This window comes from Oryctolagus cuniculus, chromosome 1, assembly GCF_964237555.1.
Source record: "Oryctolagus cuniculus chromosome 1, mOryCun1.1, whole genome shotgun sequence".
NCBI lineage: Eukaryota > Metazoa > Chordata > Mammalia > Lagomorpha > Leporidae > Oryctolagus > Oryctolagus cuniculus.
The window spans coordinates 160,652,807-160,670,577 of record NC_091432.1 but is presented as its reverse complement, the minus strand read 5'-3'; the positions used below and the strand labels follow the sequence as shown (position 1 = coordinate 160,670,577).

At 45.0% G+C, this 17,771-nt stretch overlaps 1 protein-coding gene across 11 annotated transcripts in view; it reads left to right on the top strand.

Moving 5' to 3' along the window:
- The first annotated feature begins 217 nt into the window (after nucleotides 1-217).
- The window catches only part of CFAP95 (cilia and flagella associated protein 95), a 210,576-nt gene continuing 193,022 nt past the window's right edge, over nucleotides 218-17,771 (top strand). For 4 of the 11 annotated variants that reach the window (XM_051846478.2, XM_070050984.1, XM_070050992.1 and 1 more), the window contains exon 1: nucleotides 221-548. In XM_051846478.2, coding sequence (XP_051702438.1) covers nucleotides 397-548 — 152 coding nt within the window. In that variant the 5' untranslated portion in view covers nucleotides 221-396. Of the gene's footprint in view, nucleotides 549-569; nucleotides 1,106-17,771 lie in introns of those variants that run through there. The other 7 variants (XM_051846483.2, XM_051846500.2, XM_070050978.1 and 4 more) reach the window with 5 other exon arrangements.

The following is a 17,771-nucleotide window of genomic DNA, read 5'->3' as shown; positions in this document are numbered from 1 at the left end:
AGGTGTGCGGGCAACAGAAGATTGATAGTAAACAGCCTGGCTCAGGCATTTTGCTATTCTCTTCCTTCTCAGCTGGTCCTCCAGAAACACTCCCAGGATTACGCTGGTGGACGGGTGAAACCACATGTCCCAGGATGCAGTTCTGCCCCCAGCTTCTATGTAGCGTGGGCGCCACCCTCGTTGCATTCTGGGAAATGTAGTTTATTATCAGTAACTCGATGTCTAGGAAACCAGGGCTAACAGGTTGGAGGGATTCGTCCACCACTGGCCCCGCCCTCTTGGCTGGCCACGCCCAGGTTGCTTAGGAGATGAGAAACGCTGAATCTTGGTCCTGGTCGCGCCGAGCGGGAAGAGTGCCGAGGGAACTCCTCTGAGGTCTGTTCCTGGAGCGTGGCCATGCAGTGCGTCCGAAGCCTCTACCATGAGTGGTGCGAAAGTCAGCCACACTGGTTTGAAATCGGACCCCCGGACTTGCTGGAGCGCAAAGGCTCCCTGACGCTGCGCTCCCACCACAAGAAATACTCCAAGCCCGTGTTGGTGTATTCCTGGTGAGCCAGCTACCCGCAATCCCTGGGTGCTGGGGGAGGGAGGAGACCGGGAGGACTGGGACTGAGGAGAGAGAAAACAGAAGGAGAGAAGGAGCAAAGAAGGGAAGAAGAGGACAGAGAGGAAAAGGGGAGAAAGGGACGAGAAAGAAAAAGTGAGACGAGAAAGGGGAGGACACAAAAGAAGAAAACGACCAGTAGCAGAGGCACTGGAGGGAGGGCTGGAGCAGGGGGCGTGCGAGCTGGGGCAGCCAGCAGGAGGCGGGAGAGCCCGCCTGCAGCCGCTCTCCAGCCGGCGCTGCGCTGCCGGGGCGGAGGCAGAGAGGAGGGGCTTCTTTTCAGAGGCCTGGAAAGCAGCTTCTGAAGCAAGTAGTGGCTCGTAAAAGACCGAGCCCTTTGGCAGGCTGGACACCACCGAAGGGAGCTGTCAGAGAACCAGCCCCCAGGCTGCCACTTCCTGGGGGGAGGAAGGCGCTCTGAGGGAGTTCCAAAGGCGTCCCCCAGGCTACTTAGGAGGGCTCTTCCAGCCAGAGGTCACACAAGCTGGTATCTTCCTCTAGGTAAGACCCACAGACAAAGTTTGTTTGGCGTGCGCTCTTCGCATTTTTTTTCATTGTAGTTGGCCACACTTAGAACCAGAAGAAGTACACGAAGATCCGGGGCTGTGTCTTCCGAGAAAGTTGAAAGGCATGACGAGAGGACTTTATTCCTCCTGGCAATGAGGAATGCAGCAGAGCTGAGCTCCACCTACTCCTTAAGATGGCACTGGCTCTCTGTCTAGTAGTGTCACTCAGGGTTCTTACTGGCTCCAGGATGAGCTGTTCTGTTTACCTCCTGTGCATGAGGCCCTCGGCTTGGAATTCATTGAAACACGGATCGCGGTGATCAGTAGCAACACAAGGACATGGCTGGGAGAAAAGCGAGGACTTTGAGGGCAGTGCGGATTGTGTCTTTCAGGCCAACTCTCCTGGGCTGAACCACTGACAAATGTGGCTGGCCCTCGGTCGCCACAGGTTCCACACCAGCTGATGCAGCCAACCATGGGTCACAGATATTCAAACAAAACATTTGCATCCCTTCAGGCCTTGTGTGGAATTTTTTTCTAGTACTGCTCTCTAAAGAATACTATCTAACAATTATTTACATAGGATCTGCATTGCATTATTGAAATATTTACATAGGATCTACATTGCACTAGGTATTGTAAATCAGCTTGAGATGGTTCAAAGTATACAGGAGGATGTACAAAGGTTATGGGCAAATACTATGACATTTTATCCAAGGGACTTGAGCATCTGTGGATTTTAGTATCTACAGGGGATTCTCAAGCCAGTCCCTGAGGATACTGAGGGATGACCATAATCACTTTTGTTGGACTTGGAATATTTGAAGGGTAGCAGAACAAAAGAGAGAAATGAAAAGGAGTCACAGTCTCGGCTACTTTATACTTTTGCCTTTGAGAAGGGAGGAAGGATTTTGACTCTAGACTTAAGGTTAATCCCTACTTGATTCCATTCACTCATGTGATACTCGTGACACCTGCAGTTCCTGTCTTGCAAACTTTCTGAAGCCTACGACTCCCTGCTTTCCTACAAGCTTACTTCCCTACTTTCACTTCTCATTCCTAAGACTGGCTGGTGGCCTATTTTGAACTCAGTGTTAGAGGTTAAATAGGTGTGGAACCCGAAGCTCCACTGGGAAAGAGAAAAATCCTCTCTTAGTCTCATGGAGGGCTCTGGTCAGGGACCTCAGGCCAAGTGCTGTCATTGTACTTCTCCGTAAGGACTTGAGCCATCACCACAGAAGTGGCTGAGAGCGAAAGGCCTCTGCCAAGGGACTGTTTCTGTCCTCTTCTGCACTGCCAGTACTTTTGAGGAGTTGCCTTGCAAACATGATAAATATCCATAGCAGAACCACAATTAAGAGCTGAGGAACCTGGTGGAGGGAGAGTGGTGGCAAACACTGTGCAGCCTTCAGCCACTGCCGAAAAAGTAGGCGGCTCCCCTGCTATTGATTGCAGAAGGACGATTTCAGAGCAGGAAGATTTAAAAAAAAATTTAGATTTATTTATTTATTTATTTGAAAGGCTGAGTTATGGAGAGTCAGAGGCAGAGTGAGAGAGAGAGCTCTTCCATCTGCTGGTTCACTCCCCAAGTGGATGCAACGGGCAGAGCTGGCTGGGCCAATCCAAAGCCAGGAGCCAGGAGCTTCTTCTGGGTCTCCCACATGGGTGTAGGGACCCAAGCACTTGGGCCATCTTCTAGTGCTTTCCCAGGCCATAGCAGAGAGCTGGATTGGAAATGGAGCAGCTGGGACTGAAACTGGCACCCCTATGGGATGCTGGCACTGCAGATGGCGGCTTCACCTGCTACACCACAGCACCTGCCCAGGCCCAAGGAAGATTTAAATTTAACCCAACAAATATTTGTATGTCATACATTTTGCTACATGTTGAGAACACAGAAACACTGAAAGAGTTACAGTGAGAGAAAGCATTTAGCATCATGCTTGGAACACAGTAAATAGTCAGTAATACATGGTGTCTCCTGTTGTGGGTGGTGGAGTCCCCGACTGAGTTCATTCTAGGTTCTTCCTTCTATACATAAAAGAATTAGAAGTGGGCCGGCGCCGCGGCTCACTAGGCTAATCCTCCGCCTAGTGGTGCCGGCACACCGGGTTCTAGTCCCGGTCGGGGCGCCGGATTCTGTCCCGGTTGCCCCTCTTCCAGGCCAGCCCTCTGCTGTGGCCAGGGAGTGCAGTGGAGGATGGCCCAAGTGCTTGGGCCCTGCACCCCATGGGAGACCAGGAAAAGCACTTGGCTCCTGGCTCCTGCCATCGGATCAGCGTGGTGCGCCGGCCGCAGCGCGCCGGCCGCGGCGGCCATTGGAGGGTGAACCAACGGCAAAGGAAGACCTTTCTCTCTGTCTCTCTCTCTCACTGTCCACTCTGCCTGTCAAAAAAATAAATAAATAAATAAATAAAAAATTAGAAGTGGAGGCACAAAGGTGTACAAGAAATCAAGATTTATTCAAAGCAGAAGAAAAATGCACACTCAAATAAGTCAGGCCAGATTGAGAGAAAGAAAGAGAACAAACAAAAAGCCAAAACATGGGGCTGGTGCTGTGGTACAGCGGGTTAAAGCCCTGGCCTGCAGTGTGGGCATCTCATATGGGTGCCGGTTCCATACTCGGCTGTTCCACTTCTGACCCAGCTCTCTGCTATGGCCTGGGAAAGCAGCAGAAAATGGCCCAAGTCCTTGGGCCCCTGCCCTGCACCTGCATGGGAGACCCAGAAGAGGCTTCTGGCTTCGCGCCAGCCATTGCATCCACTTGGGGAGTGAACCACCAGATGGAAGATCTCTCTATCTCTTCCTCTGCCTCTTTCTCTCTGATACTCTGCCTTTCAAATAAATAAATACATAAATAAATCTTAAAACAAAAAACCAAAACACAGAAAGACCCCCACCGAAACACCCAAAACTAAAACCCCCACTCAACAAGGTTCAGGGTGTCCTTTTTTACTATTGGGAGGCATAGAACCTGGTGGTGTCTGGGGTGGAGCTTAATTGAATATTTAAAAGTGGGCAGACCTTGGGAAGCTTGAGAACCACCCATTTCTGTGCTCTTTTTGGAAATAAAGGAAATGTCCTGGCCAAGGTCCATGATGGGAGTTGCAGTGCTGGCAATGGTAATTTTATGACAGTGACCTAAAGGTTATTGCAGAGACATATCCTGCAACCTTTGTGGATATTTCCAGGTGATTCAGATTCTAAGTTCTCAGCATTGCGGAATTGCTACACAGAAAGGGGGTGCTGGGCGGTGCATGAAAGGGAGGCTTGGGTGCAAGGCGTGCAGAAAGGAGGTTGTCGTTTGGCCCAGCCTGGGCTGTTATGCAGGGGCTGTTGTGTGGCCGAGCTGTGGCTGATCAGTTATCCCTTGGCAGTCCTACCAGATCTGTCCAACTGTCAGCTAAGCTCTGCTGTGGGTCAGCTGGGGCTGTTAGTCAAGGGCCTGCACTGTGTGCTGGTTGGCTGGGGCTGTCAAACCTCAGCTCCTCCCTCCCCCCAGCTACCTGCCTTCCCACATAACTACTGCTTTTTGTTTAGTAGGCCAAAATGGTAAAAAGCACTTGGGTTGTAGATTTGAGTGCCAATTCTGCTGCTTTGTGATGTGGCAAATGATTTGATTGCTCTAGGCCACTGTTCTGGCATCTGTAAAATGGGAGTAATAGGATTACTGTTGGATTAAACAAGGCACTGTATAGTATATGAGTTGCCATTTAACATTTAGCCTGGCCCATAGTAAGCACAGTGAGTATTATTTATATGTGTTAAAGCGTGGTCATTGACCTGAAATTTCTTATGCTAGTTTTAGGAGAATAATGTCAATACATTCTGTATAATCAGATTTGTGCAAAATAGAGATGGGTATAAGAAGCAAATGTAACAGGTCATGTGTGTGTGTGTTTTCCTGAGTAGGGTTTTGAAGCAAAAATAGAAGCTCCGTAGGTAAACAAAAGGGAACAGGCAATAGTAGAGAAAGAAGCAGCACAGGAAATAGAAGTAATTCCCTAGAGTTGGCAAATGTAGTTGATTCTCATTATTTGTGGCTTCTGTCTTTGTAAATTCAACAACTGGCTAAAATTTATTTGTAACTAAAAATCAATACTCGAGGCACTTTCATAGTCATTTGCAGACATGTGCAGGGCAGCCAAAGAGGCAAAACATCTCAGTGGCCCTGTGTGGATGTTCCCCACTAAGGCCAAACAAGGGGACCCTCTACCCTCGTGTTTCAGCAAGTGCACATTTCACAGGCTATTTAACACTACTGTTTGGTGCATATTTATGCTTTTTATTTGTGCTGCTGTTCTCAAAATGACCCCAAAATGCCAGGCTGAAGCTCTAATATACCTAAGACAAGAAGGCTGTGCTGTACCTTCCAGAGAAAATATGTGTGTTGTGTGAGCTTTGTTCGGGCAGGAATTATATCGCTGTTGGCAGTGAGTTCAATCCTAATGAATCAAAGCCGGCCCCGCGGCTCACTAGGCTAATCCTCCACCTTGCGGCGCCGGCACACCGGGTTCTAGTCCCGGTTGGGGCGCCGGATTCTGTCCCGGTTGCCCCTCTTCCAGGCCAGCTCTCTGCTATGGCCAGGGAGTGCAGTGGAGGATGGCCCAGGTGCTTGGGCCCTGCACCCCATGGGAGACCAGGAAAAGCACCTGGCTCCTGGCTCCTGCCATCGGATCAGCACGGTGCGCCGGCTGCAGCGGCGGCCATTGGAGGGTGAACCAACGGCAAAAGGAAGACCTTTCTCTCTCTGTCTCTCTCTCTCACTGTCCACTCTGCCTGTCAAAAAAAATAAAATAAAAAAAAAATATATGTTAAATGTCTTTGAACAGAAACACATATAAAACAAGATTATGGATTGAGTGGTTGGTGAAAAATACTGTGACCAGAGGCCTATAAAAACCTAACCTTTTATTTCCTCTAGCGGCAATGGTGTACTCTTCACTGAGCATTTGTGGCAACTTTCTAGGACACACGATAACGAGAACTGACTGTCCAGTGTGAGAGGCGTTCGTCTTTTCTGAGCTGGCTGTACTGCTGGCGTCTTTGTTTTCCTTCCATATCCAGCCAGTCACCAAAAAGCGTCCTAGAAACTGGAACAAAATTCAGATTGTGTAACCTTTGAGCAGAATAATATCATTGACTATTCTGTTTTTAATGTGTCCTAGTCATAATTGTTAGTTTTTTATTGATTTATTTTATGATCTATGCAATCTTTTATTTGAACCTTAATATTTTATTAGCAATTTTATATTTAATTGATGAATAGCTAATATCTGTGGATTACCATTTGAGTGACATCTCAGACCTGGTATTTGATCAATTAAATGATTGTCCCTATAGGTACAAAATAAAATCTGTAAATGGGAGAAATTCTGACTTACTTGTGTTTACATAATTAATATATTTGTATGTTTCCTGTGTTTCTCTCTATCTAGCATGTATTACAAGTCCTGTTGACCTCATGACACATAAAACAGTTGTATATAACAGACATGCAGAAGTACTATACCCACAATGGTTGTTAAGGGATATTTCTGGTCCACTATGGGGATAGGACACTGCAACAGAGCCATCTCTTCCTTGCAGCTTGGGGGTAGATGGAGTCACATCACTCTTGTCACCTTGGTGCTTCTGAGGGAGGCCTTTTCCAGAAATTATATTTCCTTCCTCCTTTCTGTAGCAATAATGGAGCCATGTCATCAGATGATTCCATTAGAAATTCTGAGCTGAGAGGAAATTTGCTTTGGGATGTCTTTTCACTCGTTTGAATAATGGAATAGTAAGAGCTAGAACAACTTAGACTTGCCCTTAATAAATTATTTCATGTGAGGCTAGTTCATTCATTCTCAACTTTTCCTTGACCTACTTGATATCCAGTAACAAGTGATAATAATTTAAAGTAAAAACAACAACAAAAAAGCATTCAGATCTCCATGGCAACAGTTCCTGTTCTGGTATCCATGGCGACATTTAGTTTTAAGGACTCAGGTTAATTTTATGTATTTGTAATTTCAATTACTTTTCTTCCTTGCCTGAGCCCTAAATTACAGAACCTGGGCATTTCACTCCCCCTTTCTTGGAAACAGAAAAAGAAGGGGAATAAAGGAAGCAGAATAAAATGTGGTGATAATTGTGGGTTAGAGAACTTCCCAGTTTTAAAGATTTTTACACGAATCAATTGGTCGGGTGTGATCAACTAGAACAAAAGAGGAAAACTCATCTCTCTGTTGGACTCTGTGGACAGGGGGCTCTGATCTATTTCTCGCTCAGTGGAAGACTCAGTACCCACGCACCAGGCTATCATTAGGGTGCTTAATAGAACAGAAAGTGTCTGCAGTTTCTTATTTACTGTATAATTCTCCATATATATATATATATTTTAAAGCTTGGACTTGGGCTTGGTACAGCATCACTTTTTTTTTTTTAAATAGAGCTTTATTTTATTTATTTGAAAGAGTTACAGAGACAGGTAGAGACAAAGAGGGAGAGAGAGGCCTTCCATCTGCTGGTTCACTCCCCAGATGGCCGCAACAGCCAGAGCTGTGCCGATCTGAAGCCAGGAGCCAGGAGCTTCTTCCGAGTCTCCCACGTGGGTGCAGGGGCCCAAGGACTTGGTCCATCTTCTACTGCTTTCCCAGGCCATGGCAGAGAGCTGGATCGGAAGAGGAGCAGCCGGGACTAGAACCGGTGCCCATATCAGATGCAGGTGCTTCAGGCCAGGGCTGTAACCACTGTGCCACAGCGCCAGCCCCCTCCCTGTGTCTAATTCACAGTCTCCTTGGGCATTAATCTGTAAGCACATAGAGGACCAAACTAGAGTTACATAGATCTTTGCTAGCCAGGAACTCCATTTCTCTTTTCTTTCTTTCCTCTATTTTCTGAGAGGTGAAGAGAGCTAGTCCATTCCCCAAATGTCTACAATGGGAGCTGGGAACTGGGAGCTAGAACCTGGACTTGAACCTATGCACTCTGATTCGGAACATGAGTGTTTTAATCACTAGGCCAGATACCTAACCTTCATCTCCAGCACACATTCAAGACTGGGCTAAAAAGGCAATAAACAAAAACAGCCAACTAAAGCCCTTGGCTGCAGCCTGCCCCTCTGCTGAAATCAATAAAGGCCTCCCCTCTTAATAATCCTCCCTCTTTGTAGACTCAAATCAGACAAAAGCATGTTAGCTCTTATTTTACGCACATTTAAAATACATTTGGTTAGATAGTTTTCATATACACAGCATGCAATTCAAACTGAAACAAGAGGCCTTAAAGGAGTGTGCGTGTGTGTATAAAATTATTATTTGATAGTCTTACTATTTTTATTTGGTAGTATATTATTATTTGGTAATATCAATATATATTATTTGAAAGAGAGAAAATATTGATACCCTATCCTCTGGTTCACTCCCCAAAAGGCATTGCAGGCTAGGGCCTTTGTTATGTACTTAACAAAGCCTTGAGGTGAAAGACTACAGTGTATCACAAATCCAGTTAAAACCAGAGTTGATCTTCACAACCAGGATCCTAAAGCAACAGGACAGCAGTGAATCATGGTGGGTGACCACTGTGTGAGTGAGCTTGAGAGGGTGGAGCACAGTACACCTTCCAGTTAGAATGGCAGAGAATTTAAAAGCGGGAGCTGAACTTGTGCTGTTTCTGCTTGCAGCACATCAAGTGCTGTCTGGGACTGACAGGTGCTAAGAGATGTTGAGATAATGTAGGGACAAATGATATTTACATTTGAGATATTTTTATTTCTTGATTCAAACTCAGAAAAATTAACTCCAGATTATAATATCACATAAGCGTTGCAGATGATGGAATAGTTGAGCAAAGACGTGGAAATATATTCACTTTATAGTGGGTAATATAATTAGAAATTTGCATACAACTCAAATGTCTATATAAAATTTATTTTCTAAAAGCTGTCTTCATAACTTTTCAACTGTTGGCTACTAGAAAAAAATCAAGCACACCAATTAAAGCCTATCTCTTTGAGTTTAGACAGCTTGTTTGAAGTTAAAATAGTCTCTCTCAGAACAATGCCCACTCTTTCTGAGTCCCTCCTCCTCCACCTTCTTCCCCCAGTGCCATCTGTGTGTGCTCAAGCCACGGAGGTTCTGTGATGTTTGACGGTGGAGGAGTGAGGACTCCAGATCCAAGTGTCAGTCTTTGTCCTTGTTCGCCTCATCCCGGTCTGGTGGCTGTGCCTGCTGTTGATGAATCTGTGATTTGTGGATAATCTTACTTGTTTGTTGAGGGCCTGGAATCTCTTTTTACAGACTTGGTCTCAGTTTTTTTCTTGCTGCTACTGCAGATCCATGTGTCAGTTGTCCTCCACAACCCCCTTACCTACACTGGTCACCCAACACCACTGTGGGGGGAGGCACCTCTTCTCTCAACGTGGAGGCTTGCCGCCATCCCAAGGACATTCTACTCAGCTTCTATCTAACTGCCCTGTAGAGAGGGTGGGCATTGGCTGAGGTTTTTTGTGAGAGTGTATTTCTGTTGGCCTGAGACTTAACACTAGCATTTCTGTCACCCTCTGTCCTCTAACTACACTGCCATATGGTGTGAAAGTATGAGAGGGAGAGATCACTCAATAGGACAGCAAGCAAGAGAGGTCCAGGGGTCAGGCTTGCTCTTTTACATCACCCTACTCTCAGGAAATAATTAAGATTCCTTGAGAGCTGCATTGATTTTGCTGTGGCTTGGGTATGGTTTGTGCATGTCCCCCAGATTTCATGTGCTGGAAGCTTGGTCTCCGTTGTGGCGATGATGGGAGATGGTGTGGAACCTTGAAGAGGTGGAGTCTGGTTGGAAGTGATTGGGTCATTGGAGGTGCTACTGTTGGAGAGGATCAATATAGTTCTCATGGAAGCCTTGTTAATTCTAATCTCTTTCCAGTCTCTCTGGCTCCAGTACCACTGTGTGGTCTCTGCCTCTTGCCTGGACTCCTGCTGTATTGCCATCTTCCATGATGCCACCCTCCTGGGGCCCTCACCAGAGGCTGCACACCTGGGGCCTCCTGATCTTGGGCTTTCAGTCTTTAAAACTGTGAGCTACCCAAGCCTCTTTTCTTTCTTTGTCACTCACTAAAGCTCAGGTATTTTTTATAGTCATGGAAAATGGACTAATAATAAATATCTTTTGAGGGTGATAGCTCCAGTGACCTACTGAGTTCCCATGAGGCCCCACTCCTTCACAATCCCAGCCTTCAACATTGCCGCACTGAGGACCAGACTTCCAGCACATGGAACTCTGGAGGTCTACCCTCAAGCCAGAACCACACCACAGCTGTGCCTTCTTCAGAAATTCACTTAGAAATCACCCTTCTTGTGCTGGAATTGTCACCTTCTGGTTCTTGTTGTTCATAGAAGCTTCCAGAATTTAGAATACCTGTTACTTCTCAGCAATGCCTGGCTTTCAAAGGAAAAAAAAAAAACACTCGAGACTCAAAAATTTCCTTTTGTCAGTCAAATTAATCATCAGTGCTTTATTTTTTCATATTTTTGGTGAAAGATTCCTAACTCTTACCAAAACAAATGTGGATTCCTCTGATTTATAAAAGCAAATATTAAAGAGAGCTCAGAAAAGTATGAATATGAATATTTAAAAATATACTTTCATTAGAAATAAGGAGCCACTGTTTGGGGGCTGGCATTGCGTCATAATTGGTAAAACCATTGCCTGTGGTGCACCAGTTGGAGTCCAGCTGCTCCACTTTTGATCTGGCTCCCTGCTAATGTGCCTGGGAAAGCAGTGGAAGATGGCCCAAGTGCTTGGGTCCTTGCACCCACATGGGATACTCAGAGGAAGCTCCTGGCGTCTGCCTGGTTCTGCCCTGGTCATGGCAGCCATTTGGGGAGTGAGCCAGTGGATGGAAGACCTCTCTCTCTCTCTTTCTCTGTAACTCAGCCCTTCAAATAAATAAATATCTGTTTTTAAAAAAAGAATTATAAAAGCAATATATAGAATCTCTCTTTGGTTAAAAATATCTATCTGCATTTTAAAGAGACTAGAAATATATTCACCATATAACACAAAAAGTATTATCAGATGGTAAATTTATGGATTATTTGTCCTTTTCTTTTCTCTCTTTGCTACTTTTATGATTTCCATAGTGAACATGCATTATTTTCATAAGAATAAAGGGAAATTGCTTAATTTTTTATATCATTCTCTGCAGCTTTTCCCCTGAAGCAAACATTCTCTAAACAATCAGAATGTAGACACACTGCTTAATTTCTCTCAGAGCCTGAGTCATCCTTCATGGTTTATTATGAGTCTTTTTAAAATATCTTTTTAATTGCTAGTTTATGTTGGGTAAAAAGGGAGTGATGCTATCCACATTCATTTGGTTTAACTACCCTTTCATTCTTGTCTGCATTCTATAATGGTAGATCCTACGCCACAGTTATTTTTAATCTAATCCTACATTCTTATTCTTCAACGTACGCACATTACCTACAAATGCTTTTGAATGGAATAGTTTTCGAGGCATGAGCTCTATTTGCTTTTTTCAAGATGAAATCCAGGAGACCCTGCCTTTTTAGCCCTGACCACATTTTTTTTTTTCAATTCTAGTTTCTTCATACAATTCCAATCAAATGCTTTTTCTGAAAACTGGTGCCATGATTTTGTGTTATGGTTTCTCAACCTAACTGGCATTGATGGAAATAAAGGAGTTTTGTGTACAAGATGAACCCTTGGGAGGCAGAGGACCCAGAACAGGCACTTCCCCATGTGAGCTCACTTGGATTAAGAAAGATTCTTGCTGTACTTAAGTGCCTCTAACTCCAACCCACTCCCTCCTCAATGACCAATTTCTGAACTGTAAGCCATCAGAGCTGTCTCATTGCCATATGCTGGTGTAGTATCTTCTTTTTTTTTTTTTTTTTTAAAGATTTATTTATTTATTTATTTGAAAGTGAGAATTACACAGAGAGAGAAGGAGAGGCACATAGAGAGAGCGAGGTCTTCCATTCCTGGTTCACTCCCCAGATGGCCACAACAACTGGAGCTGGGCTGATCCGAAACCAGGAGCTTCTTCCGGGTCTCCCACGTGGGTGCAGGGGCCCAAGGACTTGGGGCATCTTCTGCTGTCTTTCCAGGCCTTAGCAGAGTGGCATCTGAAATGGAACAGCCAGAACTCGAACCAGCACCCATATGGGATGCCAGCACTGCAGGTGGCAGCCACAGCGCTGGCCCCTATAGTATCTTCTAACAGAGAGCCTCGAGCCAGACCCACAGAAAATCTGTCTTCTGCCTTACTGGCAATCTCTTTCCAGATAAGACTGTAGGGGTTGAAGGAGGAGGTAATAAGAATGTGGGGCTTCATGACATTTTGATAATGGGATGTTCAGGCTATGGATCTGGAGCACTCATGCTTACTAGTGTTGTTAGAGGAACTTTTCTGCACTCCCCAGGAAACCCACCACCACATTGGTACCCTTTTCTCTATATTCTGTCAGAGTATAGTGACAGATATGCAGCTTTCATGAGCCTAACTAGAGAGAATGAATATTTTTTTTTAAAAAGTATTTATTTATTTATTCAGAAGGTAGAATTACAAAGAGGCAGAGAGAGAAAGAAAGGTCTTCCATCCACTGGTTCACTCCCCAAATGGCCATAATGGCCAGAGCTGGGCCAATCTGAAGCCAGGAGCCATGAGCTCCTTCCTGGTCTCCCATGTGGGTACAGGGGCCCAAGGATTTGGGTCATCCTCTACTGCTTTCCCAGGCCACAGCAGAAAGATGGATTGGAAGTGGAGCAGCTAGGACTCCAACAGGTGCCCATATGGGATGCTGGCACTGCAGGTGGCAGCTTTACTTGCTATGCCACAGTGCTAGGCCCACTAGGTTCTTGATATTCATGGATGGTTGACTACTGGATAAGAAGAAGGGCAGGAAAACAACTGGATCTTAGGAACAAGTGGCATGGGGGCTGCGAATGCTAGCAGGTCTCCTGCCATCTCTCTTCTTCGTGTGTGTGCTCCACCTTATCATGGAAGAATTTGGGAAACATAGCTGCTGCAGATCTGGAATGCATACCTTACATCTTCGTCTTACAGAGAAAGGTTGGCATGAAGGTTTTCTCAATTCTGAATCTAGAAGTTTCATGTCAATTATCTGTCCTTGGGACAGATTTCTTTTTGGGGTCTTCAGACTGGGCAAGGTCAAATGGAAATATAGCTGCATTAAGATGGAATTCTGCTATTTCAAGCACCCATATATAGCAGGTGTCTAGAATATAATCTGTTAATATACTGAGAGTTTCCTACATTCATTGTTACTTTGACTTTAAACTGACCTTCCCCCACTAATCTGCACCTACCCAGTAAAGTTTTCAAAAAATTGCCTTACATGTAACAGGTGAAAAAAGAAATTTTGTATAGAGATTAGGTGAATATATCTTTGAATGTTTTAGAGCAGTTAGTTATGAATCAGCTTTCATCTTCTGCTACTGTTTTTGATTGACACTAATCTTTTCTTACCATCTCCATTATTTCATTTTGAAATACAATTAAATTTTAATTCCTATTAGTCACACTGTGCATTTTCTGTATTTTGGTTTAACTAAGTTTTCATGCATTAACAACATAATTAATTGGCAGAAATATTATACAATGTTTCTTTGGTAAGACATTACATGCTTACTCAGATTATTCTAGGTTCCATTTTAAGAAGAATTAATATAATGCCATTTGCTTATTACTAAGTAAATTTTGTGGCAAAGAATTTACCCTTTTATATGAAGTGATAGGAAGAAGAGTATTTTGAAATTAAAATGTAAGAACAAATGTGACATTTTTAAAAGCTTGGAAGAACTCTGAATTGCTTAGCCAGGAGCCAGAAGCATTAAATGAACTTGAAAAAAAAAAAAAACCAACAGATTTAAACAAAGTTAATCTTCTCTTCACATGAAGACCTTGTTTTTTGAATGCCATTGATTAAAAATATATTTATTGAGTCATTTCTTTATCATAGGCACTCTGCTGATTGGGGATTTGACAGTGACTAAGAGGTCTTCCTTGCTTTAAAGAGGTCAAAGATGACCCTAAGATGGAAGTGGAGAGGGCTAACCAACTGGTTACAATGCACTGTGATATGCATTAGGGATATGCAGTGTGCTCAGGGAGCATCCAAGAGGAGCACTTATCTTAGATTTGTTGGACTGAGAAGTTTTCATAGGGGAGGTTCACTTAGCCCCTAGGATATACAAAGAGAACAAAAGTATGATGCATTCATTGTTGACTGAGGATCAGTACTACCTCTTCCCCAAGAGTCTTTGGAAGTACTTGTGGATATTTTTTGTTGCATACTGCTGGCATCTTATGATGTGAAGTGTATGATTGTAAGAATTGTGACTCTTGGCCGGCGCCGCGGCTCACTAGGCTAATCCTCCACCTTGCGGCGCCGGCACACCGGGTTCTAGTCCCGGTTGGGGCGCCGGATTCTGTCCCGGTTGCCCCTCTTCCAGGCCAGCTCTCTGCTATGGCCAGGGAGTGCAGTGGAGGATGGCCCAGGTGCTTGGGCCCTGCACCCCATGGGAGACCAGGAAAAGCACCTGGCTCCTGGCTCCTGCCAGGATCAGCGCGGTGCGCCGGCTGCAGCGGCGGCCATTGGAGGGTGAACCAGCGGCAAAGGAAGACCTTTCTCTCTCTGTCTCTCTCTCTGTCCACTCTGCCTGTCAAAAAAAAAAAAAAAAAAAAAAAAAAGAATTGTGACTCTTAATCCTAGGAATGGCCATAGAATCTCGACAGCCTTTATGCATCTAACTGTGACATCTAATTTTCACATGCATAAAACTATGGCCAGATGGGTGGGAGCAACAGAGCTCATATGTCATGGAGGGTAAACACATTAAGGTTAGATGGTTTGTGCATGGCCATCTATAGCAAGAGTGTGAACAAAATACCCCCGATGGATCCAATAATAGGTCCAGTCACAGAAGGGAAATTCCCCACTCACTGTTGTGTAAGAATCCTTGACTTCAGAGCTCAGTGGCACCTACCTTCCTTGCAGGCATGCATGCCAATAAAGCAACCAGTGGGCCATCACAGGCAATCTCCTGGAGGTGAAGATACTGTAACCTTCCATCCAGACCTAGAAAAAAAATCAGTGTTATTTTATGAATTATTAGAAAAAAAAACTAGTCTGGGTAAATTGCATGATTGTTTAGTTGGAATTTTACTTTGTATGTTAAGCAATCCTATATAGAAACAAGTAGTTTGGGGAGGCCACCTCTGGTTGGCTGAGAGTTATGTCAAAGCCCATGTAGTATGTGTAATGTGATAGGTCTTCCCCTGTCAGTTCTGACAGATGAGCAGGTCAAGGCATGTCAAATGTCCTCCCTGACATCCTGGCACAAGTAAGAAATGTTTTCCCACTGTAAAGCCATCTGGGCCTTCTCCTGCCCTGGGGCTAACTCTTTTGCTCTTTGCCAACTTCTTTTGTTTCTTCCTTACAAATCATCTATTCAGACTTTTTGTCCCTATCAGGGGACATTTTGGTACATTGGTTTTCTTAGGAAGGTATATCTCTCATCTAGCTTTCCAAGTAATTTGCATAGAGTAATGTCTTTAATGCTTCAATTTTGTCTTCTTTTTCGATGGTTATATCTGTTTTTTAAACAATTTATTAAGATACAACTCGTATACCAGTCACCCTTTTAAAGTGTCTACTTCAGTGGTTTTAGTATATTCGCAGGGTCATGCATCTATTACCATAATCAATTTTGGAACATTTTCATTACTCCTAAAATAAATCCTGATCCCTTTAGTCCTTACTTACAAACCTATCCCAACCTTCAAGCCCTAATCAAGCACAAATTATTTTCTGTCTCTATAGATTTGCTTATACTGGACATTTCATATAAACAGAATCATATAATAAACGGCCCTTTGTGACTCAGCATAATGTTTCCAAAGCTCCTCTGTGTTATGGCATGATTGTGCTTCATTTCTTTTTTAAAAAATAGATTTTATTTATTTCAAAGGCAGAGTTACAGAGAGAGAGAGAAAGAGAGAGAGAGAAGAGGGAGACAGACAGCCAGAGAGATCTTCCATCTCTGGTTCACTCTCTAAATGGCTGCACCAGCCAGGGCTGCACCAGGCAGAAGCCAGGAGCCTGGAACTCATCTGGGTCTCCATGCTGCTGCTTTTCCAGATGCATTTTCAGGGAGTTGGATCAGAAAGTGGGTCAGCCAGGATCTCAATCTGTGCTCATATGGGATGCTGGCGTCCCAGGGCACTTAACCCACTGGGCTACAATGCCAGCCCCACTTCATTTCTTTTTATTACTTAATATTATTATACTATATGGACATGATATCCTTTGGTTTTGCTTGTACACGCCCAATTCTTTAAAAAAATTTTTTGACAGGCAGAGTGGACAGTGAAAGAGAGAGAGAGAGAGAGAGAGAGAGAGAGAGAGAGAAGGGTCTTCCTTTTCCGTTGGTTCAACCTCCAATGGCCTCCGTGGCTGGCACGCTGCGGCCGGCGCACCATGCTGATCCGAAACCAGGAGCCAGGTGCTTCTCCTGGTCTCCCATGGAGTGCAGGGCCCAAGGACTTGGGCCATCCTCCACCGCACTCCTGGGTCACAGCAGAGAGCTGGCCTGGAAGAGGGGCAACCGGGACAGAACCCGGCACCCCGACAGGGACTAGAACCCAGGGTGCCAGCGCCGCAGGCAGAGGATTAGCCTACTGAGCCATGGCGCTGGCCCCAATTCTTTTTCTTGATTTGTTAATTTATTTGTTTCTTGCTTGGTTCTGTTTCTTTTTAACTCACCAATTTTCTTTTGAATTATTCTATCATTCTGATTCCTTTTGGTTTTCTTGTTTGTACTTGAATTTTTCCTCAGTTACCTCATTTCATATTTCATATTTTAGCGAACAAATCAAGGTGCAAACAGGGTTTATTTCACATTAACATATCAACTGGAGTTTTTGTCAAATAAATAAGGAATTCTTTAAATCACCACCTCCTTCCTCACTTGTTGGCCAATCCAGGGAACAAACCAGAGGAGATGTCAGTGCATGGGAGGAGGTGGGGGCAGGAGGATACAAGGAAGAGAGTGAGGGGCTAGCAGTAGCTTTCGGTTAGCACACAGGGCCAGGACCCTTCCCAGCCTACCCAGCAGTAGGCAAATGGTGTGAACGGACAGACACGCATTGTTCAGTCGCAATTAAGAAGAACTGTCTGGAGGGAAAACAAATTTCAGAAACCCTCGCAGGAAGCTGGAGGGCTTCCTCCCCAGTCACAGTGGCCTTTCCCTGGAAACACAGGGTAAGCTCCCCAAGTCAGTGGTGGCAACAGAATAAGCACAGACAAGCACAGGCGGCTGGGTGTGACTGGGGCGGCAGCGCTGCCGAATGGCGTGTGGGCAGAGAGCTGGGACAGTGGGCTTCTGTGGCTGTGAGAGAGACCAGTGCATGGAATGTGTCAGGACCTGCGGGCAAGACACGTGGCTGCTCTTGCAGGACCTCCCGGAGTTGAGTGCAAGGTGGCCACCAGACCGAGGGAGCGGTGGTCAGTCTCTCCGTGGGGAGAAGATACTAGAGCCAAACGGGAACCAGGGCGACATCCGGTGCTGCTGAGGAAAGCCCCAGAGCCGGTAAAGAGGGAAGCACGACTGAGCAACGGTGGGCCCTGAGC